General features: G+C 47.9%; 1 protein-coding gene and 1 long non-coding RNA gene across 4 annotated transcripts in view; one reads left to right on the top strand and one right to left on the bottom strand.

Annotated features, from left to right (window-relative positions):
* LOC109265982 (uncharacterized) overlaps positions 1-26,401 on the bottom strand; it is a 56,794-nt gene that overhangs the window by 11,156 nt on the left and 19,237 nt on the right. The window contains exons 3-4 of one of the 3 annotated variants that reach the window (XR_002079453.2): positions 14,306-15,804; positions 4,627-5,168 (exon numbers count right to left, since the gene is read on the bottom strand). This is a non-coding gene — a long non-coding RNA (uncharacterized LOC109265982). Of the gene's footprint in view, positions 1-4,626; positions 5,169-11,885; positions 13,039-14,305; positions 15,805-26,401 lie in introns of those variants that run through there. The other 2 variants (XR_008421157.1, XR_008421156.1) reach the window with 2 other exon arrangements.
* On the top strand, positions 1,321-26,395 carry CUNH13orf42 (chromosome unknown C13orf42 homolog). Its single transcript, XM_053899823.1, has 4 exons — positions 1,321-2,070; positions 21,125-21,272; positions 23,512-23,752; positions 24,916-26,395. Exons 1-4 carry the CDS (start codon positions 1,654-1,656, stop codon positions 25,088-25,090), a joined length of 981 nt encoding a protein of 326 aa, XP_053755798.1. The 5' UTR covers positions 1,321-1,653; the 3' UTR covers positions 25,091-26,395.

The following is a 26,401-nucleotide window of genomic DNA, read 5'->3' as shown; positions in this document are numbered from 1 at the left end:
ACGTCACGAGTCCATGGCACCGAGGGGGCAGTGGGGCTTGAAGAAGGAGGGTTGGGTCTGAGGACAAGTTTCTCACTCACCGATTTAGACCTTAGGTAAGTCTCCCAACTGCTTCAGGCTCATTTGCTTCACCTGTGAATTGAGGACCAATGATGACAATGGGAAGGACTCTTCTGTCCCAAGGAAGCCATGACAGTTCGATAAATTAATGTGTGTGGAGGCACTTGATCAGCCCTGATGCCCTCTGCTACTGTACAACGTTAAGCGCTCCTGCACGTTCAGGGGCATGGGGTCACAGGGTCAACATCGGGTCTGGAATGCCACGCACGGAACCCGTGCTCAGTACGAAGATACTTACGATGTCCTTTGCTAGCTGCGTTTCAAAAAGCATAGCCATCGCTCTGAAGCAGGATATACACATTATTTTAGTTTTGTTTTTGTGTCACAGACCTCTCCAAGTGTCTGACAAAATGCCTGACGCTTTCTGTCTCTCTCTCAAACCAACCAGCAAACAGAACAAAAGTCCGGCAAAAATAAACCGTGCTGATACATCCAGGAACACTTCCCATTCGGTGTCTGGGGTCTCCTCGTCTTCCTCTAAGAGCTGTCCCAGCTTCAGCAAATGCCTGTGCTAGAGATTTAGAGGCGTCAGTCCTCTGAGTAAAGAAGGGAGAGAAATAGACTGTATGGAGAAACGAACGTAACGATGACGTTTGCCATTTGCCGGAGAAAGATCCTAGCGGGGACATCCCTGAGATTCTAATGTATTCAAATGATGCTCTTGGAAAAGCAGTTGATGTCTGATCATGACTAGTCTACTGAAATGAAAATGTGTTCAAGCCGAAGGACGGAACACCCCGTGCACACGGCCACCCTCGGCTCACTAAGGCTTTTGTGCAGAAAGTTGTCCCGATATCTGAATCCTCCTGTCTCCACAATGGGCTGCTATCCGGTAACCGTGGCGAGGTCTCGTTACGGCAGGGCGAGGCGCCTCCAGGACGCCCGCATGCCTGCTCAGGGCCCAGCTTATCGAAGATCTGAGAGCCTCCTGCCAACGGCCCTGGCCGCGTCCACCCTGGCCTCTCTCAGGGGACTGGATTTTACCTCAAGCAACACACGATTTTTGGCTTCGTGGTGTTTCTGCAAAGGAGGATTTCATTTTGGATGTGAGGCGTTCGGGACCAGAGCCAGCTCGGCCAAGGTGGAGATGTGAAGGTCTGCGCCAAGATCAAATCGAACGGAGTGAGACCGTGTCCAGAAGTGGAAAACGAACAGGAAAGAAAACAGCTGAGCAGAAGCAGCTTTGCCGCGCTTTCCGCATCCAGCTGGAGCCTTCGATGGAAGAGAGTGGAAGGTATTTGCATCCGGTGGTGTTTGAAGGCAGCCGGGGCCCTTGCTTTTAAACTCCCAGGGCACGTCCTCGTATTCCTGGGTGGTTGATGGCATCTTGGTCATTGGATGTAAACGTCCCCCCCACGAGAGATGCCCCGGCTGCCCGCCTGACCGAGCCCACACTCTCCGGGATTGCAGAGACCCGAGGCCTCCTGGAAGGCGGATGGCGGGAGGCCCGTGCGTTGGCACCCCTGCCCCCAGCTAGATCGAGTGGCAGGGTGCAGGCGGCTGGAAGGCACCCGCAGAGGGAAATCGAGCACCATGCTCAGAAAGCTGCACTCCCTCTTTAACCCCGGCCCGCAGAGGAAGGCGGAGGTGGCCGAGAGTGCCTTCTACGACCGAGCCAGCCCCGCGGGGAGGCTGACCCTCAGCAGCTCCATGTACGTGGTGGGGGACCACGGGGAGACGTTCAGCGAGTCCTTAAAGAAATACAAAAGCACCGGCAGCATGGACACCAGCCTGTACTACCTGCAGCAGGAAGGGGACCGGGCGTGGCTGTACTCCCGCACCCAGGACTGTTTACAGTATCTGCAGGAGCTGCTGGCCTTGCGGAACAAGTACCTCTGCAGCCTCCAGGACCTGAAGCCGCACGGCGCCCAGGGCGTCTCCTCTACCTCCTCCAAGTCTTCCAAGAGGGCGGAAAAGGCCCCTGGCCAGTCCACCTCCCAAGAAAGAAAGGTAAGTGCTGTTGAGATGTACACTCTGGATGAGAATTCATCCAAGAGCCTCGGGCGCGAGTTGGAACCTTGTCTCTCCGCCCCCATCCACACACAGCCTAATGAGTCTGCACATTCGGAGCTGTGCCTCAAGTCATCCTGAGAGGCTTTGCCCGCCACCTCCTCCAACTGGGGAAGGGTGGCTGGTCCCAAGCTGATTCTTTTCCGGGAGGAGGCGATGGGGAGGAGCAGTTAGCGGTATGGACAGAGCAGCCTGCGGGGAGGGCTTGGGCCTCGGTGCCAGGGGGTCCCGCGTTTGCATCGTGCCTCTGTCATTTACCGCCCGCTTTATGGACGAGAGAGCGCTCGCGTGGCCTCCAAAAATCCCCGGGGAAAAGTGACATCTTCATGAGACCTAGATGGTTTCCAATAACCAGGCGTTTGGCTGCATGGGAGCCAAGCAACTGGGGGACTTGTTCCACCTCCACCTTGGGCCCCAGGTGTGCTGGGGACTCAGGCACAGCCTCGAGGGCCCGTGACATCCAGGAGACTGCCTTGCTGGGCCCTGGAGGCTTCAGGCCCGGACACCCCATGCGGGAAATTAGTGCAAATAACTGGCAGTTATCTTGTTCGTACCTATTGTGGTCTTTGTACACATCATCTTTCTTGGAGCCATCTAGTAATTCTGGAAGGTCAGATGGGAGAAACTCCCATGTCACGGCAGAGCAAGCCGAGACTCGGTGACCTGCTCTGATAGGACCTCCAATTCATTAGGGGACTCATTCCTTCGTTCCTCAATTTTTTTCTTTTTTTTTTTCAAATGCCTGAGGTTTCAGGCTGTTTTACGTTCCCATCAGTTGCTTCCCTGACGACTGCACTCTAAGGTGCTCAGAGCGGACCTGTCTTTCCCACGTCCGGTTTCCCCCCAGTGGGTCCTGTGAGCTGAGCAAGCCTCATTAACGCTGAATGACTGATCGGCCAGCTCCCAAATCCCTAGGGCTTGGCCTCGCCCGACCGGTTTCAACTGTCTGTATTTTGCCCCCTGGGTGGGCAGTTGAAATAATCACTTCAACTCCCAAAGTAGGTCAGTGTCCCAGTACCTAGCCTTCCGTTCCAGGACTGACCCTGTGGCCAGCCAGCTGCAGATTTGGGAGCCAGACACCCCTCCTTCGGGGTCACCTCCCATGACAGAAAGGGCTGCAGTGCGTTCTGGACTCCCTTCCAGCTTCGATACCCTGAGGGGTCTAGGCCCTGGTTAGATTCCCTCCAGGCACTGCATTTTCCTGAAGGGATGGGGTTCTCTCTTCATAAAGCCTCGTTCCCTACGTCCACGCGCTCCTCTTCCGGTTCAGCTGTCTGAAGATACAAGAAGGGCTGAGGGGCAGAGCCACCAGCTCTGGACGAACGGGAACGGCTGTCAAGGGAATGACACGAAGCCTGGACTTCCTCAGGAGGTACCTCTTGCCATGGTGGAACCAGAAAAAAAAAAAAAAAAAAAAAAAAAAAAGTCTTAAACCGGCTCTGAAGGCAGTCAGCTAAAACTGAACGTTAGTTCTGAACGTACCGGCTGTGGGCCTGTTGGCCCCTCTGGGCCTCGGTTTCTGCAGCATACAAATGGAAATGAGAATATACCTTGTGGGGAAAAAGCAAGGGCCTGCCTATGACAGACATAGGTGGTCCAGTGTTTACCAACTCTGAAATGCAAGGTGTGGGGGGCTTTTGAGCCACCTGCAGACAAGTGGTCTCCTTTGTGGCTCCTCAAGAAAGAGCTATATGCTGGGTGTGCCGGGGGAATAATGGTGCCGTCTCCGTGGCTAGCAAGTGTGGCCGGTGGCTGCCTGGCTCTGTGCGTGGCAGGGGCAGGGGCCCAGAGAGCTCCTTTCTTCCGGAATGTCATCACCTTCCTGCGTCGGTAGAAAACGCCTGCCGATGCTCGGGTTCAGGGCGAACACCGTTCGCTTCCCTGACTCCCTGCTGTGGGTGGACTTGTGTCTCCCCAAAATCGTGTGTTGAAGTCCTGACTCCCCCAGGACCTCAGAAAGTAAACTTATTTCGAAATAGGCTGGTTACAGATGTAATTAGTTAGATTGCAGGCATTAGGGTGGTTCCCTAATCTGACACCACTGGGGTCCCTATAAGAAGGGGAAGTTGGGACCCACACATGCACACGGAGACCCCCAGGCGAGGTCTGGAGTTGGCTGCCACAAGCCGAGGGCCCCCCAGAAGCTGGGTGGGACCTGGGAGTGCTTTCAAAGAGAGCCTTGCGCTGACAAGATCGTGGCCTCAGACTTCTGGCGTCCGGACTGAGACAATAAGTTTCTGTCGCTCTAAGTGGCCCGGCTAGTGGTACTTTGTTCTGACAGCCCTAGGAAAAGAGGCCAGCCCTCCATAGAACTAGCCATTTCTCTTCTCCTCCATTAGTCTAAACACATCTGTGTTCTGGCATTTATCCCCTCCTGTGGCGGGTTAGCATGTGCGTCTCCTCTGGGGGACGGCGGCGACCTTGGGGAGCTTGAGGAAGCGGACACGGGTTCTTCATCGTTTTTCTGTCCGCAGGGCGCAACAAGGAATGCTTCCTGGTCACTTAGGGATGCTTTGTAAACTTTAAGTCTGGTCTTCCGTGCGTAGATCCTGGAAGGGCTGGCCCCCACGTAGGGAGCGGGCAGTGCTCTCTGGGCATCACGGCACCACGCAGACTCCTCTCCCTCCCCACAGACACCAGCCCCCGGCCTTGGCCACAGAACTTAAGGTCCCCTGTCCGTCTCTCTTTTCCGGAAAGATAACGGCTTTTAGGCTGTTCCATTTAAAACTCCCAGCAAGAAATATCGTTTAGGTATTGACCCAGTTGACTCAATAACAACCAAAACAAACATTTCATGAAATGCACGCATTCCTGTTCTCTGTTTGATCCTCTGATTTTTTTCAAAACCTTCCATAGTCTTCTTGTCTGTTTTTGACTTTGGTCATGACACAGTCACTTTATTTCACAGGCTACTACAGGGTCAAGACCCACAGTTTCGGACACCCCAGAGTCAAGGCATTCCAGCAGGGCCTGTGGAAATGTCAACAATCTCTAAGGCGTGAGGCAGCAGGGTGCCAAATGGTCTGTGGTCCCAGCGCCTTGGAGATAAGAGAGACGGGATGTACCCACGTAGATAGATGGGAGGAGGAAGTGAGCACAGGCCAGAAGTGAGGCGAGCCTGGGGTGGGTGTGGAAGCCCCTCCTGGGTCCCTGCATGGGGGAGGTCGTGGCCAGGCTCTGTGACAATCTGCTCCTCCCTCAGAATAGATGATTACAAAAGTGAGCAAAACACACATTTTGCAACATTTTGAAATCAGAACAAAACCCCACATCTGAGGATTTTTGTGTCAGTCTTGGGTATGAGCTGTAGTTTGAGACTGACTGTGTAAATGTCCAAGTGTTAGAATTTCTGACACATGGGCACCTGGGTGGCTCAGCTGGTTGAGCGTCCAGCTTCAGCTCAGGTCACGATCTCATGGTTTGTGAGTTCGAGCCCCACATCGGGCTCTGTGCTGATGGCTCAGAGCCTGGAGCCTGCTTCCGATTCTGTGACTCCCTCTCTCTCTGCCCCTAACCCACTCACATTCTGTCTCTGTCTCTCTCAAAAATAAATAAACATTAAAAAAAAAAAAAAAAGAAAATAGATGTTCTTCCTGAGGCACCTGGGTGGCTCAGTTGGTTGAGCGTCCAACTTCGGCTCAGGTCATGATCTCACAGCTCAGGAGTTCAAGTCCCGCTTTGGGCTCTGTGCTGACAGCTCAGAGCCTGGACCCTGCTTTGGATTCTGTGTCTCCCTCCCTCTCTGCTCTACCCCCACTCACGGTCTCTCTCTCTCTCTCTCTCTCTCTCTCTCTCTCTCTCTCAAAAATAAATATAACATTAAAAAAAGAAGAATTTCCAACACAGTGCAAAATTCATGTGGCAGAAGGAGAGCCTATTTGAAATGGGTCCTGTTCTGGAACATAGAGTTTCTGAACCAGTAAGGTAAAGTCACTCAACCCCCTGCCCTGGGCACCTTGGGGGTTCCTGCCAGTGAAGACGAGTAGTGCCGATCTCCTCCCCACACCGCCCTCCTCCCCCACCACCACTGCTCCTCTGCCACAGCCCAGGCACCATTAGGAACAATCTGCAACTATTCCTGACTTCTAATCATCCTCTAAACCCAATATGTGGAGTATTAGCCCATTCTACAGGTGAGAAAATGGGCTCAGAGCCAGTAAGTGATTTATGTGAGGTCGTGCACCTGATGAAGAGAGAGCCAGGATTTAGACCCAGTGTGTGTGTCTGAGCTCACACTCTCGTCGATGTAGCCTCAGCGCCTCTCAATCAGAAAACATATTTTGAGCTTGTATAATATACATCGATGGGGGAGTGTGCACCTCAGGATGAGGTAAGCAGGTTTCTGTATCCTGCACGCCTGGGTCAAGGGGAGTCATCAGAGAGGAACCCGCGTCCTACTCCGCCTGGATTTTGTGCTAGGGTAAAGCTCTCTCATGGGAGCTGGATGGTTTAGTACTCCCTTGTCCAGGAGAAACCTCGGCCAGAAGCACGCCCAGAAGGCACGTATCAAGTTCTCTCCTCCCCACAATCCATGAGTCAAATTCCCCTCCATCTCCCTTCACCTTCCCTACACATGGCTACTTCTGAGTCCATTTTTATTCTTGGCCTCTGTAGCATTGAAATCCTGAGTTTGTAGTGCCTACTCTCGTACGAGGAAGAAAGCTGGGGAAACAGCGTGAGCACAGCTACAATGGGAACTTCACGATGGGACGGATGTGCCCTCAAATCATTTCAATAGAAATAGATTTTCATTCTTTCTAACTCATTCTACAAAGTATCTCAGGTGAGCCCCATACCAGCAGAAAGAGTAGCAGCAGAAACTGAAAAGTTGGGAGAGACTAAAACACCAACAGAAAATCAACATAAAAACTCAAAAGACTACGCAGATCGTACAGCTAACTCAGCGACCACAGATGAGCTTTAGATCCGGTTCTGCACCTCTTGGACGCTACAATAAAAAGAGAGCTGGACTCACTGAACAATTCTGAGAGGAACAATCATACCCTTTGGTTAGTGGAAAGGAGATTTTCCCCAGCTTTAAGTCCCCAAATTGTTCATATGGGACCTGATGAGAAAACCATGTGTGATGTGGTTTGTAATACCCTCAATCGTATTTACATAACAACTCATCAACAGACGTGTCCGTCCTTCCTTCCTTCCTTCCTTCTTTCTTCCTTCCTTCCTCCCTCCCTTTTCTTTTTCTTTCTTCTTTCTTTCTTTCTCTCTTTCTTTCTTTCTTTCTTTCTTTCTTTCCTTCCTTCCTTCCTTCCATTCTCCATCAATACATATTGTTGTCAGGAACAGGGTGTGTGCCAGGAACTGTTGTAAATACAGGTGAGCAAGTCAAAGTCCCTGTCCTCATGGGTGGTCACTCTTGTGGGAAAGCTAAGGCACTAAACCAGTGCACCTGTTTCTGGTGGTGACTCCTCGGAGCCCCCGCTGTGACAGTCCTGTGCTGCATCTTAGTGAGGGTCCGGAGAATGGCGCCTGGGTACCTAAGTTCTGCCCGTCCCTTTTGGACCCCGCAGAGAATTCAGATGACAGAGGTGTGGGTGAACCCCACGCCCTCCCAAAGATCTTTGTCCAAATCCTCTGAAGACGTGGAGCACTCACAAGAGAAGAAGGTTTGCAAAAAGTAAAAAGGTGTCCTGTTGTGTTTCTTGCTATTTTTCCCTCTCATATCCGCATCCCTGAAAGTGAGTTGCTCCCCTCGCACTCTGTTTTGGGGTCTTGCCTGGGACATGACTGGCCTCTGCCTCTGTGTTTCTCCCTTCCCCTGGTTCTCTAGGAAATTTCTTCCAGCTGCTGGGAGGGGCTCTGGGTTATTTGACTTCTCTCTTTCCACTCCTCATAAAAACCACTTCTCTCAGCTTGGATTTATTTTTTGAAATAATAGCTTTAATTTACATACCATGAAACTCACCCTTTAAAGTGCACTACTGAGTGGTCGTTAGTACATTCGGAGTTGTGCAACCCATCGCCACTAATTCTAGAACATTTCATCACCCATTTCGGCTTTTTGTGTGTGTGGGCGGCAAAATAAACATAATATTTACCATTTTCAACATGGCACTTCTTGGCACCTTAAGTGAGTGCTTTTTAGTGTCCTGATTATGAGTAACGAAGTGTATTGCAATTAATGAATTCTTAAGAAATTGACTGTTTCTCTTTGGATGATTTTATGTAAATTTCTTTTAAAGAGATGTGGGCACCTTTCAAATTGCTAATTGTCAGACAATAACCAGAGTTCTTCACACTAGTTTTTCATGAATTTCTCCAAATGATTGTTTCTACAAGCCCATAATAATTCACCCAGAAGACTATTAAGCCTGAGTTAATATATTTCTTAGAACACTTTATGAAATATATCAGTAGTACACCAGAAAATGAATCCATTAAGAGGTCAGGGAGGCTCTAAAAAGACTTCATTTAGGAATCAGGAGAACGCTTTTATACAAGGTCTGACAATTATTTCTTTATTTCTTTAAAAGATAAAAGCCTTTTCTCGTAGAATAAACTTTAGAAAGCTTTACCACGTTAGCCATGTTTTCAGTGTAGAATTCACTGGCAATGAAGCACATTCACAGTGTTGTGTAGCCCGCAACTCTCTATCCCCAGAACTTTTCCGTCATCCAAACAGAGAGTCTCTACCCAAGAAACGATAACTCTCCATTTTCCTGCTCCTCCCACTCCTGGTAAGCCCTATTCTACTTCCTGTTTCTCTGGCTACTCCTACTCTAAACATCCCGTATACATGGAATCATACGGTATCTGTCCTCCTGTGCCCGGCTTCTGTCGTTCAGCATGTTTCCAAGTTTCATCCATGTTGCTGCATGTGTCAGAACTGCCTTCCTTTTGGACAGCGGAGGAGCCTGGGTTTTGATGGGTGGTGAAGAGGGACAGCTTGAGAGTAGGCTAACTCTGACCAGAGTGCTTGTTAGCATTTGGGGTCCTCACTGAGGACAGCTCCCCACACCGTTAGGGCCAGATAAACAGGGAAACAGCAGGCATCCTTCCCTGTATGAGAACTGGGCCATGTTGGATCCCAGTCTAGGTGGAGCACAGAGAAGAGCTCAGGGAGGCTGGCCACACACTCTAGGCTGGCCCAAGGAGGCCATTGGGGGTAGGTTGCAGTGCCCCATGGAACACTGCCCAGATGATTTGGGCTGGACATTTTCTGAAGCCAGGAATGTCAGTCCCCCACCACGGCCAGAAGAAATGTTATTAATTCTCCTGTGGATCATTTAGTTCTGAGCAGCTTGGATTCCTGATGTGTCTGCCTCGACGAACTGGCTGCAAATGCACACCCGTCCCTGCACGCTACCTCACCCTCCCTACCTCACCCCAGCCAAAGAAATTCGTCTGCTACAATGGTTTGAAAAGAGCCAATGGAATTCTAGAGAATGACTGCCCAAAGTGATTGATGTTTATTTAAAGTAGTTTTATTCTGGCAATAGTTTGTTTTCAGAATCAATTTTCTATTGAGGCCATGCAATCCTGCCTCATCGAATAAGACGATGTCAACTTTTGACCATGTCAAATAGGAGATTTTTTTCTCCTCTATGGCAGGAGGAGCTGAATCCAATTCATCTAAAAAGACTCCAAGTCACCCGTGTATAATATGTCTGTATAATTTCATATGGGATAGAAAGCAGGTTCTAGATCGGTTTTCACACCTCTAGGGATTATTTTTCAGATCTGTGGGGAAGACTTTATGCAAACGGTGATATTAAAATGCAGGTTTTCTGTGAGCATCAGTTACTGGGAAAGTCTCTATCACTTGGCCTAAGTCTGGTTTGCAGATTTGAAAGGCACTACTAATTCGATATGAGCTGCAAAGAATATTCTATTTTGCTTGGCAGAGCTCTCCACAAGATGACAAACAGTATAACAATGATTGATAACAAAGCGTATAATTCCTGTAGCCCCTCTCAGTCAGACCACAAGACGGGTAATTACATTCCCCAATCTATTTTCCAGGCACGTGCTGTTTGCTCAGCCCAGAAATAATAACTTCCTCCTCCTTTTTTCCTCTCCAACCACACCCTGTACACCTGGCTACCTTCTTGTCTTTCAACAGCAGAGAAAGCACTTCCCCAGGAAGCCATTTCTCACATCCATAATCTAAGACAGTGGATTTCCCCTCCTCTTGTGTCTGACCCGCATCTCAACACATATAGCACTCAGCCCCCAGCACTCAGCACTCAGTACCCAGCACTGTAATTGTCTGTTCATTGGCTATTTCTGCTACTGGCCATGAGCTCACTGAGTGGGGCCACTGTGTCTTGTTTACCTTTTAATCTCCAACCTCCTGCACGGCTCGAAGCACATAGCGGACGTTCAATAAAGCAACAACCTGAGAAACTCCGACTGTAGTTTAAGAAGGTTTAAGAAGAAAGTTGTTACAAAATTCGGTGGCGGATCTAGAAAAGTAGTTCTGTTGCTTTCGCCGAGTGCAAATGTATCTCTTATTTTTAGAGGCGTAGAATATAGTTTGAACATATTCATGTGGAATCATATCCTAATAACGAAAACATCCAGTGTGTAATGGGTCAGAGTTCACCATCAAAAGGACACTTTGGGCAAACTTAAAAAAAAAAATGTTTGGATGATAAGATTATATTTGCTCATTAGATGAAATTTATAAAATGCAGAAGAGTGTAAGGAATACAATAAAAACAACTTGGAATCTTATTTAGAGTTAGTCACTATACAATGTTTAGGTAGATTTTCTTCCAATCATTTATTTCCTGTATATTTGCCCATATGTATATTAGGGCTGTCTGCTAAAACAAAGGATGCTTATTTTAAATTTGAATTTAAGATAAGTGATGGAGTTTTGTTTTTTTTTTTTTTTAGTATAATTATGTCCATGCAATATTTGGTACATATTTATACTAAAAAATTATTCATTATTTATATGTGAAGTTGAAATTTAATTGCTGTCCTATAGTTTTGTTTTGCTTTTGTTTTTGTTTTTTTGAGAGAGAGCAAGAGTGTGAGTGGGAGAGGGGCAGAGAGGAAGAGGGAGAGAGAGAGAATCCCAAGCAGGCTCCACGCTGTCAGTGAGGAGCCTGATGTGGGGCTCAAACCCACAAACTGTGAGATCATGAACTGAGCCGCAACCAAGAGTTGAACTCTTAACTGACTGGGCCACCCAGGCTCCCCTGCTGTTCTATATTTTTATTTGCCAAATGTGACAACCCTAATGTATGTGTATGTATGAATGTACTAAATTTCATTATGCCATATACTTCTTAATAATCTTTTAGTTAACATTGCATTTTATGGATTCTTTCCCTCTCATTGAGTGTTTCTGATTATTTCATTTATTTGAGAGAGACAGAGACAGCATGAGTGGGGGAGGGGCAGAGAGAGAAGGAGAGAGGATCCCAAGCAGGCTTTGTGCTGTCAGCACAGAGCCCAAGGCGGGGCTTGAACCCACGAAGACGAGAGATCATGACCTGAGCCGGAACCAAGAGTCAGATGCTTAACCGACTGAGCCACCCAGGTGCCCCGGTAGTTCTATTTTTAAAAACCCAACTCTTCTGTCAATCAGCAATGTATTTTGACATGAAGGGGGAAGTGAGAATCCACCCTGAATTTTCCCCAAATGGCAAAGTTGCCCAACACCGTTTATTGACAAGTCCATCCCTTCTCCCACTGGATTGTAATGGCTCACTGGCTGCACGTGTATGCTTTGTACTATGCGTCAAGGTTATTCAGTTTAATCAGGCGTCTAACTGTTTTATAATTGTGAGCCAATTTTTTCGCTCCGTGTTTTGTTCAAGTGGAATGATCATTTAGATGACATGTAAGGTGAGCGGCTACCAGTTATTGGCAAAAGAAACAGAGGTCTAAAGATGAAAAAGCAGTGAGGAAAAAGACTAAGCCTATGAGCCCGTGAGCCTACAATCTCCAGTGTCAAAGGCAGAAGATGTGAGGCTACACTTCCAAAACGATTGCAATGTGTGGTTATGGTAGGTAATGCCAAAGTTGAGTTACACTAGACTTGGTGACGAACTTTTTCCTGCTTTTCATCCCTTTGGGCTGACTTTCTCAGCTCTCTTGTCTGCTTTGCCAATTTTTTCCTCCAGCTCAGGCAAGTGTGCCATTTAGCTTATCTGTTGAAAACATGTATGTGGGTATATGTATGTATGTAATTACATTTCAATGATTATACCTTTTTTTCATGTTGTTTTTTCTTTGCTTCTCAAAGCTTCAGTTATGTATCATAAACACCCATTCTTTCTTTACAACCTGCCTCGATTATGGGTACACACTTCCTTAGGTGTTGGTGGAATATAAAAGGGATAAGGTAAGTATCACTTTGGACTTGGTCTTAAATATCCATTCCAAGGATTACAGAAGGCAGAGAAGATGTGTAAGAGATTTTAGGGTTTGGTCTCAAAAGCTTATTATTATTATTATTATTGATAATGTTAAGTTGCTTGTGGATAAACTTGAGCTGTTTTGTATTTAATTTCACCCAGCTGAATGGCCCGAGGAAAAATGATCTCTCCAATCCAGACTAGTGCCCCATTTGATCCTGGAAATTTCATTGTGATATACTGACATCCGTATTCCCAGGTATTATATGCTCAAGAGAGTATTATCAGTACTCCACAAAAATAAGGAGTACGGAGTTCTTAAAATTTGCCAGTTGAATCCTAAAGGACACATTAGTAACATGCAAACTGATTCAAGAATGCAAACATTAGGTAATGGCACGTATGTGGCAGCATATATTCGTTCACTCAGTGAATAATTACTACCCTGTGCCAAGCACTGAAATAGGTACTCAGCATTCACAGGTGAAAAGGCAGTCTGTCTGCCCGGACACAGCCCAGGGTCTCAGGCTGCAGTCCTCACCATCATTGTCTGAACCACACTGGTGTGTTGACGTTCCTTGGCAGAGAAACAGGTAGAATTTCAGTCAGAATGGTGGGAGTTGTGTATATCCCGCAACCTATCTCATGTGGGCAGTGGCTGGTGGAGAGCATCTGTCCCGAGAGTCTTACCTGTGAGTGTTAATTGCCAAAGCATTGCCAAAGACGAGGTTAAAGATCACTGGCCTAGTGTGCTACCGAGGACATAACCCAACGTGCTGCAGTGGACTATCCACACCAGACGGGACATGTGCATAGACAGGCTATGCCTAGGTCCGTCTGCCAAAGGGAGCTGGCCCTCCTGAGGACGTGAGGGGGACACGCAAACAAGTGAGAGGAAGGTAGATGTTTAGTGGAGGCCCTCTTGGCTTTGGGTGGGTTTAGAATGTCCCCCGACTCTAACCTCTGACAAACGATTGTTGTTTACAACTGGAAGTTCAATTAGTAGAATCCGGACCTCTTGTAGACAAGAACTGAGAGGTCCCAGAAGAAAAATAACAAATTGGAGAAACCCAGGTACCCAGATGGCAGATGAAACCAGGCAGGGTGGCAGCTGATACGAAATGCAGAAAAAATATCATAAACTGCACTGGGGGACTCAGAAGTTAAATGAGACCTGCCGTGGAGTTTGGTTTGGGAAAATGCCAAGGGCTCTATCTGGGAAAAGTAATCTGAGACCCGGGCCTGGTGTGAGGGGGCCGTGGTTCAGGGAGGCTTGGAAAATGATAACCCCAAGGCCGCTGGAGGTGGAAGGTGAAAGGCAAATGGGAATGGAGTCGGCAATGCAATCCGGATGCTTTCACACTGGGTTCCTTCTCCCTGGGGCTGCTGTGGGGCCGAGAGCGAAAGAACATGAGCCCTGTGAACTGGGGCCTAAGCAGGTGCAATAGGAAACCGTTCCAAAGAGGTAGTTAAGAAATTCTGGGCTAGAGGGGTGCCTGGGTGGTTCAGTCGGTTGAATGTCTGACTTTGGCTTAGGTCTGATCTCACTGTTCATGGGTGTGAGCCCCGCGTCGGGCTGTGTGCTGACAGCTCGGGGCCTGGAGCCTGCTTTGGATTCTGTGTCTCCCTCTCTCTCTGCCCCTCCCCCACTCCCACTCTGTGTCTCTCTTTCTCTCTCAAAAATAGATAAACATTGAAAAAAAATTCTGGGCTAGAAAAAAAGTCAAGACTGGGAGCGAAGCAATCCTTTTGTACCTGGCCTTTCAAGTTCAGAGAGGGAACAGTAACTATATTGCATCTCACCCAGGGGTGCTGACGATTCATGGCCCATTTTGTACAACTACCTCCTCGTAAAGTAGATTTTGCTGCGATATCAGTCTGCAGCTTGAACCCTGCACCTCAGTTGTTGCCACTCTTGTGCCAGAGACCAAGAGAATGTGATAGTAGAGGTGGAAAGAGGCCTCTTTAGAGGCCTCTAGTAGAGGCCCATGGAAGCTGTGGGAAGGCAAAAACGAACAGCCAGAATCGGTCTGGGCTTAAACCAGGACTCGAAAAGGCCCAGGGAGTCCAGACTTGGAGCTTAGCCTTGGTGCTCAGAAAACTCACTGCAGCATTCATTTGGAGACATGTAAAAGTGTGCTTTCCAAGGTACACCAGGAACTCTGTGGACCAAATCCTGTGTAACTGGCTTGCCAGGTCACTCGCTGCTTACCATGCTCTCCAGAAGGCACAGACACAGAGAGCTGAGTGTTTGCAGTTAGAAGCCTACCCCAAGCTGGGGTATTATTGGCAAAACGCAAAATGACATATGCATATGGCGCTACCTTGAACAGCAAAAGATGACGAAGAAGCCAAGGATCTGACAACAGGAGACCGTGGTTTCTTTTGATGGTGGGTCTGCACACTGGAGCCCTAGGTAGTCTACCAGGGATGAGGAGGGTCTCTGTCTACTGCTGGGAAGGCATCCTCAGGACACAGTGAGTGAAGAAAGCGATGTTTACAGAGGTATGGTGCGGGCTACCTTTTGTTTTTTTGAAAAAAGTGGGTAAACACAAGTATAAATTCACATTTGCTTACATTTTCAGAAACAATGGAGGGAGAAACAAGAAACTTGGCATAGACGCAACATGAAGTGTAGTGGAGGGTGAATGGCAAACATTAAACCCAGGAAGCAAACAAAGTTGCAGGAATACAAGGAGAGGGAATGCCTCCCCAGGAGGTGATTTTAGGTCAAGTTTGGGGACTGGGGGGGAAAGGTAGATGTTGGGTAGACCCCTGTGGGGGATGTTGTATACTCCCTGCTGGCACGGGAGCAGAGGGTGGATGGAGTTCCTCTACTTGGCCCTCTGTGTGCGGAGGACACAGATGAACCTGGGCCCTGAAATCCAGGGCTTCTGTCCTCTTTCTTCGATGACCTGTGTTCTATCCCTTGGAGTCCTGTCCCTTGTGTCCTTGTCTTGACAGAGACATTCCTGCCGGCTCTTGCAGAGCCAGGGTGCAAGACTGGCACGTAAGATTTCTATCCTAAATAAGACCATGGGGTGGGGATTCATGGGTGCTCTTGTTCCGTCCCTGATGCCGGGACTGCCATCGAGTGGTGGGTCTCAACTGCTGTGTATTAGAATCACTTGATTGTCTGAACTAACTGGTCTGGGAAAGGGCCAGGTACAGGCATTCTTTAAGAGCACCCAGGAGATTCCAATGTCCAACTGGAATTGGGCTCATCTGTTATGGAACCACCCCGACAGGGGTGAGGGAGGGGTGTACCATCACCGTCTCCCAGGCCAGTCTCTCAGACCCATTCCAGGGATGCTGCTTTCACTTGCAGGGACGGAAGACAGGGCTAAGGAAGGAAGGAAGGAAATCAATTATTTATTCATTTGTATTTATTTTATGCTCCTGCTTTATTCCATGAAGGGTTTGGGGGTAACTGCTGAAGGCAGTTGGGGCAAGTGGGAGAAGCTGTCCTTTAGCATGAGACTTGGTCACACAGGTCTGTACGCGTCAGCCACAGATAATGTCACCAATGTCTCATTCTCTGGACACTGCAGGATCCAGAAGCTCTTTGAACAGAAGCAAGTTTTATAACGGCAGTGCATTGGATGGCCCGGCAGAGACCCCAGAAGGGGGACCTGAAAGAGCAGACCCTCCAGTGCTGGCCGAAGAGCGTATTTGTTAGGCATATTTGCCCCCGGAAGGCAATCACTCCTCAGCCTGGTAGAAAGGGAAAGGCATGGGAAGGAGACCTCAGTCTCAAATCCTAAAGCTTGAGGCTTTGGAACCAGGCAATAGAGTTGAATATTGGGAATGAACCACACGTGTGGAGGTAAAAGGGCCCCCGTCCACTAGTTTTGATGGACAGAAAGCACAGAGGCTAAGGTGGTAGTGATTTCTTTCTTAATTTGTAAATGTGATCCTCGAAGGACAATACGTGACAAGATTCTGGGGATGTCCAAGAGGCCACAGTCAAGGACACATATCAACATAACTAATGGTGGTGATCTCATTGGTTGCTGAGCCTTTGTTAGTTAAGACACCAAAGCTGACTCTTTTCTAAACTCTTTAGTAAATGAAAGCAGCTGATCCAGGTGGCTCTGAGCTGCTGGCCAAAGTCTACTTCCTGGAGACACTGCGGAATGAAGAGTTTAGATCATATTGCAGGGTGACCCCCCCCATGAAAAAAGAATGCAATGTTCACATGTAAGGCTGAGACACTTGCATTAAGCCAAACACTGATGGAAGTTGCTGCCGGAGATTCAGAGGCGCCCTCTCCGTGGGTTCTGAGATACCAAGATCTACAGACCTTGCACTCCTATTAAATACTATTTATCCTTCCTTTTGGGGTTTGGTTCAGACTGTGTGGCTTTCTCCATTCATCGTTTCTCACTCTTTCAGTTCACAAAAAAAATCTCTAAAATGATACGTGTCGTAGAAGAATTAGGTTCGGGATGAGGACCATAGAGCCTAGAGGAGAGAACCGTCCAGGAGAGGGGCGGTCTACCTGGAGAATGAGCTGACCCAGCCAGTCCTGATCGATGAATAGGAACCAGCTCGGTGAAATATTCAAGGCCGAGAGACCAGTAAGAAGAAACACAGACAGGACAAGAATATTGACTTGCCATCAGAGATGAGCCCTCCTGTCACCGGCCTGCAGGAAGGGTGCACAGTGATGTGGCCTGCTGGGCTCATACAGACTGCCAACCAGCCCTTCAAGTTTTAGTCCTGCGCTCCACCCCCAAGCCTTGGTGAACCTGGTGTTGCCAAGTCTGGTGCATTTCCCATTCCCAAGGGTCAAATTGTACCCTTTTTAGGTGCTTGCCTGACCCATGATGTTCTGGAGGGCTGGTCCCTTTGCTCTTTTACATCAGCTCCCCCCTTCAGTTGCTTGGCAACTGCCAGAAGCTTTTAAAAATCTCTCTTTCCCCGATGGCCCTCTCTTCTTCTCTTTGTCATTAGGGGTTTCTTCTTCCCGCTCTCCCTTCTTTCACTTCAGTGGGCTTGTTGAAGGGGGAGGAATAAGGACATGTGGATAGTTGTCCACTTTTAACAGAGAAGATTCAGGTCTATGTTGTGCTTCTTCAAAATTTTCCCAAAGAAAGCACCTTACAAATATAAAAGGAAAAACTCCTTCTATTTAAAAATGTTTTCTAGTACTACAAAATGCATACATTTTACCAACATGTATTTGTACATACAGGTGTCATTATTTTATTTCCCAACATTCTAGTCTGTAATTTAATCCTATTCACTTTTAATACCATCCCCTCTTTAAAAATGCCCACGTATAGCACAATAACAGATGCATATATCAATGGCACAGAATAGAGACTCCAAAAATAAACCCATGGTCATATGGTCAATTAATCTACGATGAAGGAGGTAAGACCGCACAATGGAGAAAAGACAGTCTCTTCAATAAATGGTGCTGGGAAAACTGGACAGCGACATGAAAAGGACAAAAATGGACCACTTTCTAACACTGTACACAAAAATGGGCTCAAAATGGATTAAAGACCGAAATGTGAGACCTGAAAGCATAAAAACCCTAGAAGAGAGCACAGATAGTAATTTCTCTGACACTGGCTGTAACAACATTTTTCTAGATATATGTTCTAAGGCAATGGAAACAAAAGCAAAAATCAACTTTAAGATTAAAAACTTTTTGCAGTAATGAATTTAAAGAAAGACTAGTCTGGGGGTACCTGGATGGCTCAAGGGTTAAGCATCCAACTTTGGCTCAGATCACGATGTCAGGGTTCGTGGGTTCAAGCCCCACATTGGGCTCTGTGCTAACAGCTTGGAGCCTGGAGCCTGCTTGGGATTCTGTGTCTCCCTCTCTCTCTGCCCCTCCCCTGCCTGTTCCTGCTCTCTCTCTCTCTCCCTCAACATAAATAAACATTTAAAAAAAGAAAGAAAAAACCTTTGCACAGCAAAGGAAACCATCAACAAAACAAAAAGACAACCTACTGAATGGGAGAAGATATTTGCAAGTGATATGTCTAATAAATTGTTAATATCCAAAATGTACAAAGAAATTATACAACTCAATACCAAAAAAAAAACAAACCCCAAACAATCCAATTAAAAAATGGGCAGAGGACACAAATAGACATTTTACCAAAGAAGATATACAGATGGCCAACAGACACATGAAAAGATGTCCAGCATCACTCATCATCAGGGAAATGCAAATCAAAACCACGATGAGATACCACCTTACACTTGTCAGAATGGCTAGAATCAAAAGGACAAGAAACAACAAGGGTTGGCCACAATGTAAAGAAAAAGAAACTCGGGGTGCCTGGGTGGCTCAGTCGGTTAAGCGGCCGACTTCGGCTCAGGTCATGATCTCGCAGTTCGTGAGTTCAAGCCCCGCGTCAGGCTCTGTGCTGATGGCTCAGAGCCTGGGGCCTGTTTCAGATTCTGTGTCTCCCTCTCTCTCTGACCCTCCCCCATTCATGCTCTGTCTCTCTCTGTCTCAAAAATAAATAAACGTTAAAAAAAATTAAAAAAAAAAAAAGAAAAAGAAACTCTTGGACCCTGCTGGTAGAAAGGTAAATTAGAATAGCCAATATGGAAAACAGTATGGAGGTTCCTCAAAAAATTAAAAATAGAAGTACTATACGGCCCAACAATTTCACCACTGGGTATTTATCCAAAGAAAATGAAAACACTAATTTGAGAAGATATATGCACCCTGGTGTTTATTCCAGTGTTATTTACAATAGCCAAATTATGGAAGCAATCCAAGTATCCATCAATAGATGAATGGATAAGGAAGCTGTGGTATGTGTGTGCACACGCTCACGTGCATGCACACACACACGCACACACACACTGGAATATTACATGGCCATAAAAAGATGAGATTGTGTCACTTGAGACAACATGGATGGACCGAGAGGGTATTATGCTAAGTGAATAAGTCAGACTGAAAGAGACAAATACTATATGATTCCACTAATATGTAGAATTAAAAAAAAAAAAGAAAACAAATGAACAAACAAAAAGCAGACTGAGACCTAGAAATACAGAGAAAAAACCTGAAGGTTGGCAGAGTAAAAGGATGGGGCTGGTGGGCAAAATGAATGAAAGAGAATGGGGGACACAGGCTTCCAGTTCTGGAATGAGTAAGTCATGGCAATAAAAGGCACAGCACAGGAACACAGTCAATGATAATAGTGTAATAGTGATGTAGGGGGGACAGATTGTAGGTACACTTGTGTGAGCAGAACATAATGTATAAACTTGTCAAATCACTATGTTGTACACCTGAAACTAATGTAACATTGTGTGTCGACTATACTCAAATAAAACAAAAATAAATAAAATTGTTCACCTAAAATAACTCTACACATGGTGAAAACAGCTCGGGTTAACACATATTGTCCCTTTTGTCCCCCTCTCTGAGTTTTCTTATTTCCTAAATTCCTCAGACAGCTCATAAGTTCACATGCTGATTCTGTGCCTTTCATTGTGAGTTCTCCATGGAGGTCCGCCATGGTGCTTGAATTTCCATGTTGGTCCCTGGAGGTTGTGAAGATGATGGTGATGAACCAGATCATGAAGAAGAACAAATCGGGACAGAGCCTGGAACCCAGTTAGGCATTCAGTAGACTTCTTTTCTTTTTTTAAAATATTTTTTACATTTTATTTATTTTTAGGAAGGAGAGAGAGAGAGAGAGAGAGAGAGAGAGAGAGAGACAGGGATAGACATAACACAAGTGGGGGAGAGGCAGAGAGAGAGGGAGACACAGAATCTGAAGCAGGTTCCAGGCTCTGAGCTGTCATCACAGAACCCGATACAGGGCGTGAACCCACGAACCACGAGATCATGACCTGAACCAAAGTCAGACACTTAACTGACTGAGCCATCCAGGTGCCCCTCAGTAGACTTCTTTTAAACTCTGTATTTTATTATGTCTTACACTTTTTTTTACTGTTTATTTTTTAAAGAGAGGGAGAGCGTAAGTAGGGGAGGGGCAGAGAGAGAGAGACAGACAGACAGACAGACAGACAGAATCTGAAGCAGGCTCCAGGCTCTGAGCTGTCAGCACAAGACTCCCATGCAGGGCTCAAACTCAGGAGCTGTGAGATCATGACCTGAGCTGAAGTTGGAGGCTTAACCGACTGAGCCACCCAGGCACCTCTATTCCATATACTTTCCAAAGAATCATGCTAATTGCTTTTCAATTTATTCCATGATGAGTCCAAATTTGGCCACTTTAGGTAATGACAACTCTTTTAGAGCATTTCCAGTACATCTCACCCTTTCTTTCCTCCTGCGAATGTCTCATCGCCTTCCGAAGGAGCTGCACGATCCCCTGTTTATCAGCAGGGGAAAAGGCCAAAGGAAGACTAAGTATTTTGCCTCCAGGTCAGTAACAGTCCCTGAGCAAGAAAGAGGTAGATCTTCTTATTTGTCTCTCTTTGAGGTAACTGGACATCCACTGACCTACGGCAATCGTGGAGCAGGGAAATCCACCTTCCCCTTCACAGCGCACTTACTCAAATTTACCTTTTAAGTTCTGCAACTTCATAACTTCACATACATTTAGTTTCAGCAGCACGGAATTCTTTTCGGCGGTTGTGGCTTGCTTGCGTGTGGGTGCTCAGAGGCTGGCTCAGGCTACTTTCTCTCTCCTGCCCTTCACCTCTAGCAGAAAGCAACCGCAAAGAAATACTCCCAGTTCAGCGCGGATGTGGCGGAGGCCATGGCCTTCTTTGATTCCATCATTGCGGAGCTGGATACAGAGAAGCGGCCGCGGGCTGCCGAGGCGGACCCTCCCAATGAGGATGTGGACTTTGACGGTGAGTGCTGGCCGGGGGTGGGGGGGGTGGTGAGGGGGGGAGGATGGACTGGGGGTGTGTGACGGCGGGGGGGGGGGGGGGGCTCTGGAGTGGGCTAGAAGATGAGCTACCAGGAATCTCACCTCCCCCTAGAGGGAAACTCGCACCTGCACTCTGTAGCCCAGCCTGGGGCTCGCTCTTCTCCTCGGGGCCCCTTGCTTTAGTTGTGCCAGAGGCCAGCACCCAGCCTACCCCTACAACACTCGCAGCCATATTTGGACAAAAACCCCTTCCGGCAGTCCACTGGCCCCAACTGCGACAAATGAGTCAAGAAAGGGATTGGAGGGGTGCCTGGGTGGCTCAGGCAGTTAAGCGCCCGACTTCGGCTCAGGTCATGATCTCGCGGTTTGTGGGTTCGAGCCCTGCGTCGGGCTCTGTGCCGACAGCTCAGGGCCTGGAGCCCGCTTCGGATTCCGTGTCTCCCTTTCTCTCTGCCCCTCCCCCACCAGCACTCTGTCTCCCTCTCTCTGAAAAGTGAGTAAACATTAAAAAAATTTTTTTTTAAAACATAAAAAGTAAAACCTTTAAAGGAAAGGGATTGGAGGGGGAGGTGGTGTTATATGGGTGTAAAGACAGAGTTTCGGCGTTGTAAGGCGAAGAAGGACTGGGCAGCTGTCCCTCAAAAATGAGTATATTCCACATCACTGCACTGCACGCCCAAAGACGGCTCAGATGGCAAATTTTATGTTATGTGTATTTCACTACAGTTTTTGTTTTAAGAGAAGAAAAAGAAACGGAGAAACTGTTTAAAAAACTGTCGACTCTGCCTGAGCGAGTTTGGCAGTGTCCACACTGGGCTGACTGATCCTTCATCTGGTTTGTCCCCGCTTCGCCCAGCACCCCCTCTGACGCCCTCGGGGTCAGCACTCTGTGAGGACGCGCAGGGCAGGACAGGGCCAGGGAGCCTGCCTAGGCCAGCCTGGGTCTTTGGAGAGAGAGTGAAGTGAGGGCCGTCCTTGCCAACGTCTGTCACTCACTGGCTGTCTCCTGGTGGAAAGCAAACGATTCAATCACATTCGTGAGTTCAGCCTGCTTTTAAATTCCATTACTTAACGGTCCGTTTCTTTTTAAGTTTATTGTATTTTGAGAGATAGCACATGCAGAAAAGGGGCAGAGAGAGAGGGAGAGAGAATCTGCACTGATGGTGCGGAGCCTGATGCAGGGCTCCAGCTCACGAACCGCGAGATCATGACCTGAGCTGGAACCAAGAGTCAGACGCTTAATCGACTGAGCCACCCGGGCGCCCTGACTGTCAGCTTCTTTAATCTTTGACTTGCCCTCCCTGGTGTAAGTGATGGCAATTTTTTTTCAGGGGTTCCTGGCCCCCGTTACGGAGGTGCTAGCTTTTGGTGCCCATACTAAGCAATGCTTGAGCTTTTTATCTAATGCTCAGAAGACTGGATTCTTGTGGTTTGCCAATGCTCTGGGCTCAAAAGACCTACATCTGTGAGATTCAGGTTCCCATTGGGTTTGGTGGGATTTCACAGAAGGTTAGCCCCACCTCCCCCGCAGGCTCACTGTGTCCTGCAGGCTAATCTGCCCACCTTCCTCCTGGACTGCAGCCCCTCGGTCCCTGACGGGGGCCAGCCCTCCTCTTGGGAGTTGGACCTGGAAACCCAGGACACTGGCGAAAGAACAGCAAAATCCACTGAGGATGCAAGTGTTACCTTCCACGATTTTTGAATGAGAAGGACATTATGGTTTTCTCTCATAACAATAGCCCTATACGTTCACTGTTAATCTAATGAATCAAATGATACACCAAAATACAAAGAAAGGAAAGAATATGGTCTGCAATACTACCACCCAGAGATAATAACCACTGTTAAACTTTCGTCTATGTCTTTCCTTTCCAAAAGGTTTTAAACATACACACACGCATATACACACACGCTCACTTAATTAAAAACAATAGGACCTCTGCCATTTTGTCATCTGTTCTTTTCACTTAACCATTTATAATACATCAGGGGTTGTCTTTCCATGTCAGTAAACATACATCTATGTCTTTATTTTTAATGGACACATAAATATCCCACCATATCCCTACCCTATCATTACAGGGTCAGATCATCCCCCTCTCACTTGCCTTTCCCAGCCTTTCTAAGAATCTGCTGTTGTAATATAGGCGTTTGTTGTGGCTTCTCAGCCTGGTTCACCCTCTCTTGCTCCTTCCCGGGCCCCTGCGTGTCTCTTCCAGTGGCCACCAGCTCCCGGGAGCACAGCTTGCATTCCAACTGGATCCTGCGGGCACCACGCCGGCACTCTGAGGACATTGCTGGGCACGCTGTGCACGTGACAGATAGCCAGTTTCGAAGGAGCGTGGAGCGCAGGACCTTCGGCACTCAGAGGAGGCTCGAGAGGCACCCCATTTACTTGCCCAAGGCTGTGGAAGGGGCATTCAACACCTTGAAATTTAAGCCCAAAGCCTGCAAAAAAGAGTAAGTGCTTGGACCAAATGGTATAACTAAGATGTTTTCGTGTCCTCCAGACTCCTGGGGTGGTTCTTCAGGTGCCTTGAGTCCCCGTCCTATATACCAAAAATTATTCTTACAGATTTTGGGGGAAGGAGATCTTGGCTAAAGATCTTTTTTTTTCCCCGCTAGGGCTGCCTGGGTGGCTCAGTCGGTTGAGCGTTCAACTTCAGCTCGGGTCATGATCTCACGGTTCGTGAGTTCGAGCCCCGCATTGTGTTGTCAGCATAGAGCCTGCTTCGTGTTCTCTGTCCCCTTCTCTCTCTACCCTTCCTCCACTCGTGCGCTCTCTCTCACTCAAAAATAAATAAATGTTAAGAGTATTAAAAGATGTTTTCTCCTAGTCTATACGTAAACTCCAGCCTGGTTCACTGCTGTCTCCTCCCTGTGACTTCAGCTCTGGATCTGCCGGCCTTGCCTCTGGCCTACCTGGCCCACATGCTTTGTGCCACCCTCTTTCACTGTTGCCCCCCAGGGCCACGGACACCCTGTGTGCTATGAATTTTTTATGAGAGTTTGGGGTTGAGGAGGGCAAAGCGCCAAGAGGGAACCAACACCAGACTAACCAGACGCCCCTGCCTTGGAAAGGCGTTGACCTGACTTAGCTGGAGAACTTCTTGCTGGCCGGGCTCCCCCTGGCCGCTTCGCCACCATCTCTCGGCCTCTTTCCCTCCAGATCCAACTCTCCCGAGACGAGTTCCCATGTTTAGCCTCCAAATTCCTGTGACCTACTCATTTGGAGCAGTCAGTGCTCTTTTGCTCTGGCCACTGCCGCCCATGCTGCAGGGACCGCACCTTTCACAGCAGAAGGGGGTCTATCTGGGTTCGGGTTTGTACAAGAGCCATTCAACTCTGATGGATTCAGAGCTTTTCTAAATAGCACTTTCTGGCCATAATAATGGACTATGTAATGGACGTACTGAAACCAGGGCTCATCATCCAATCATCCGTCCTTCCCCTTCAAGGCCAGTCTGGGGTCCAGCCCCCATGATGATACCGCTTTGTCCGCCACAAGGCCCAGCCCTGGGGGGCATCTGATGGTCTCCGTTGGAATAGTGGATCAGAGCATGCCTTCTCTGTGCAGCCGGCCAAGCCAGACTTACACCCTCTGCCTCATTCCTCCCTTCCAGCCTGGGGAGCCCCAGACAGATCCTCCTCAACTTCTCAGGAGAAGACACGGAATGGGATGCGGAGCTCTTTGGCCTGGAGTCCCTGGTGTCTCCGGGGGAGGACTACCACGAGACAGAGAACCCCAAAGGGCAGTGGCTGCTTCGAGAGAAGCTGTGGGAGCGGACAGTGCCCTGAGGCCCTTCAGGCCATTCAGCTTGACTCAGGCTGGGTCCCTGAGAAGGTGGCTACTTTCAGGGCAGCACAGGTGTTTGGCAGAATCAAAAATGGAAGTCGGAACAAAGTCAAGCCCACGAGCCCATCAGCACTGCCCGCCGGTGCCCGATTAGTGCCAAACACACGCGCGGTCTCCCAGAGAACCTGCCTTAGGAGACTCTGGAGCCGGGCTTTCCCGGCATGGCAGGTTGGCAGGTAGTTACAGCTCGGCGGGTCTCCCAGCAGGGAGTGGGAATATCCAGGCTCACTCCCTGGTCTCCCCTGGCTTGTTTCAGTTCTCTGTGCATCTGTCCGAGTGGCTTCTAACACTGTGCTCAGGACGGGAAATGAGCCCACCCCTGGATCTCTGGCCAAAGTTTTCAGAAAGGCGGCTCCTGTCTCTGCGGGGCTCAGGAATACCCTGATCACAGAGGTTGCCTTCCTTTGTGCAGAACACGGTCCCGGAAGCACCTCCTTCTGCACTAACACTTTCACGGTTCTAGACATTTCTAGAAACATCTGCTGGATTACACGGAAGATGGGGCCAGTGCCCTGGCATTGGGAAAGAGTGTGCCAGGGCCCTGCCTTGGGACCACACTATCTCTCCAGCCCCGAAACCCAGCTCTACTTCCCACAGGTAGTGGGCTTTCTTCTAATTATCGTCCAGAATACCCTGATAGACGCCCATATGACCAGCTTATGGCCGGCTGTGCCTCTCCCCTCCCCACTTAAGAGGAAAATCAGCATCCCTGAGTTCTTTTGGACTAGAAAGGATTTGTGATTTTCGTAACTATCTGAATTAGAATTACATCTTAAATATATTCTTTGCACTTCTCACATACTTTTTCCTGCTCGGGTTTGAGAACCACTGGTCTAGAGAACACATTGCATTCTCTTCATTCCTATTACTTCTTCTGGTGTTTTCTTACAAAGAAAGAAATCGTCCAGTTGGTACATGTTCATGAAATGCCAGAGTGCTCTTGGGGGTAGAGGAGGGAGACAGACTAGGACAAACCAATAATCTAAATTAAGCCCAAGACGCTCTAGGCTAAGGTCACTCTGAGAACTGAATAGAGCTTTCTTTCTGCCAGGCCCATGTAATGATGGTTGTATTGTTCAGTTTTTTATAAAGAATGTTTTATTTATGTGAACTTGACTATCTGAATCTAAGTATTTAAAACTCCTATGAAAAAAAAAAACTAAAAATTATGTGGCATTCTTAGACATTTTATATCAACACATTTCGGATGAAAATATACTGGAAACGTTTTAATACTTGTCTTTATTATTATT

Source organism: Panthera pardus, unplaced genomic scaffold (genome assembly GCF_024362965.1).
Source record: "Panthera pardus isolate Hobbes unplaced genomic scaffold, ASM2436296v1 HiC_scaffold_1, whole genome shotgun sequence".
Lineage (NCBI taxonomy): Eukaryota > Metazoa > Chordata > Mammalia > Carnivora > Felidae > Panthera > Panthera pardus.
The sequence above is the reverse complement of the archived record's forward strand: the minus strand, read 5'-3'. Positions and strand labels throughout refer to the sequence as shown.

Bases quoted from the DNA above. Each gene is read 5' to 3' on its own strand.
- CUNH13orf42 (XM_053899823.1), top strand. From the start codon at position 1,654: ATGCTCAGAAAGCTGCACTCCCTCTTTAACCCCGGCCCGCAGAGGAAG. The intron at 21,273-23,511 runs GTGAGTGCTGGC...TGTCTCTTCCAG, and splicing joins TGAGGATGTGGACTTTGACG to TGGCCACCAGCTCCCGGGAG. The intron at 23,753-24,915 runs GTAAGTGCTTGG...CCTCCCTTCCAG, and splicing joins CCCAAAGCCTGCAAAAAAGA to CCTGGGGAGCCCCAGACAGA.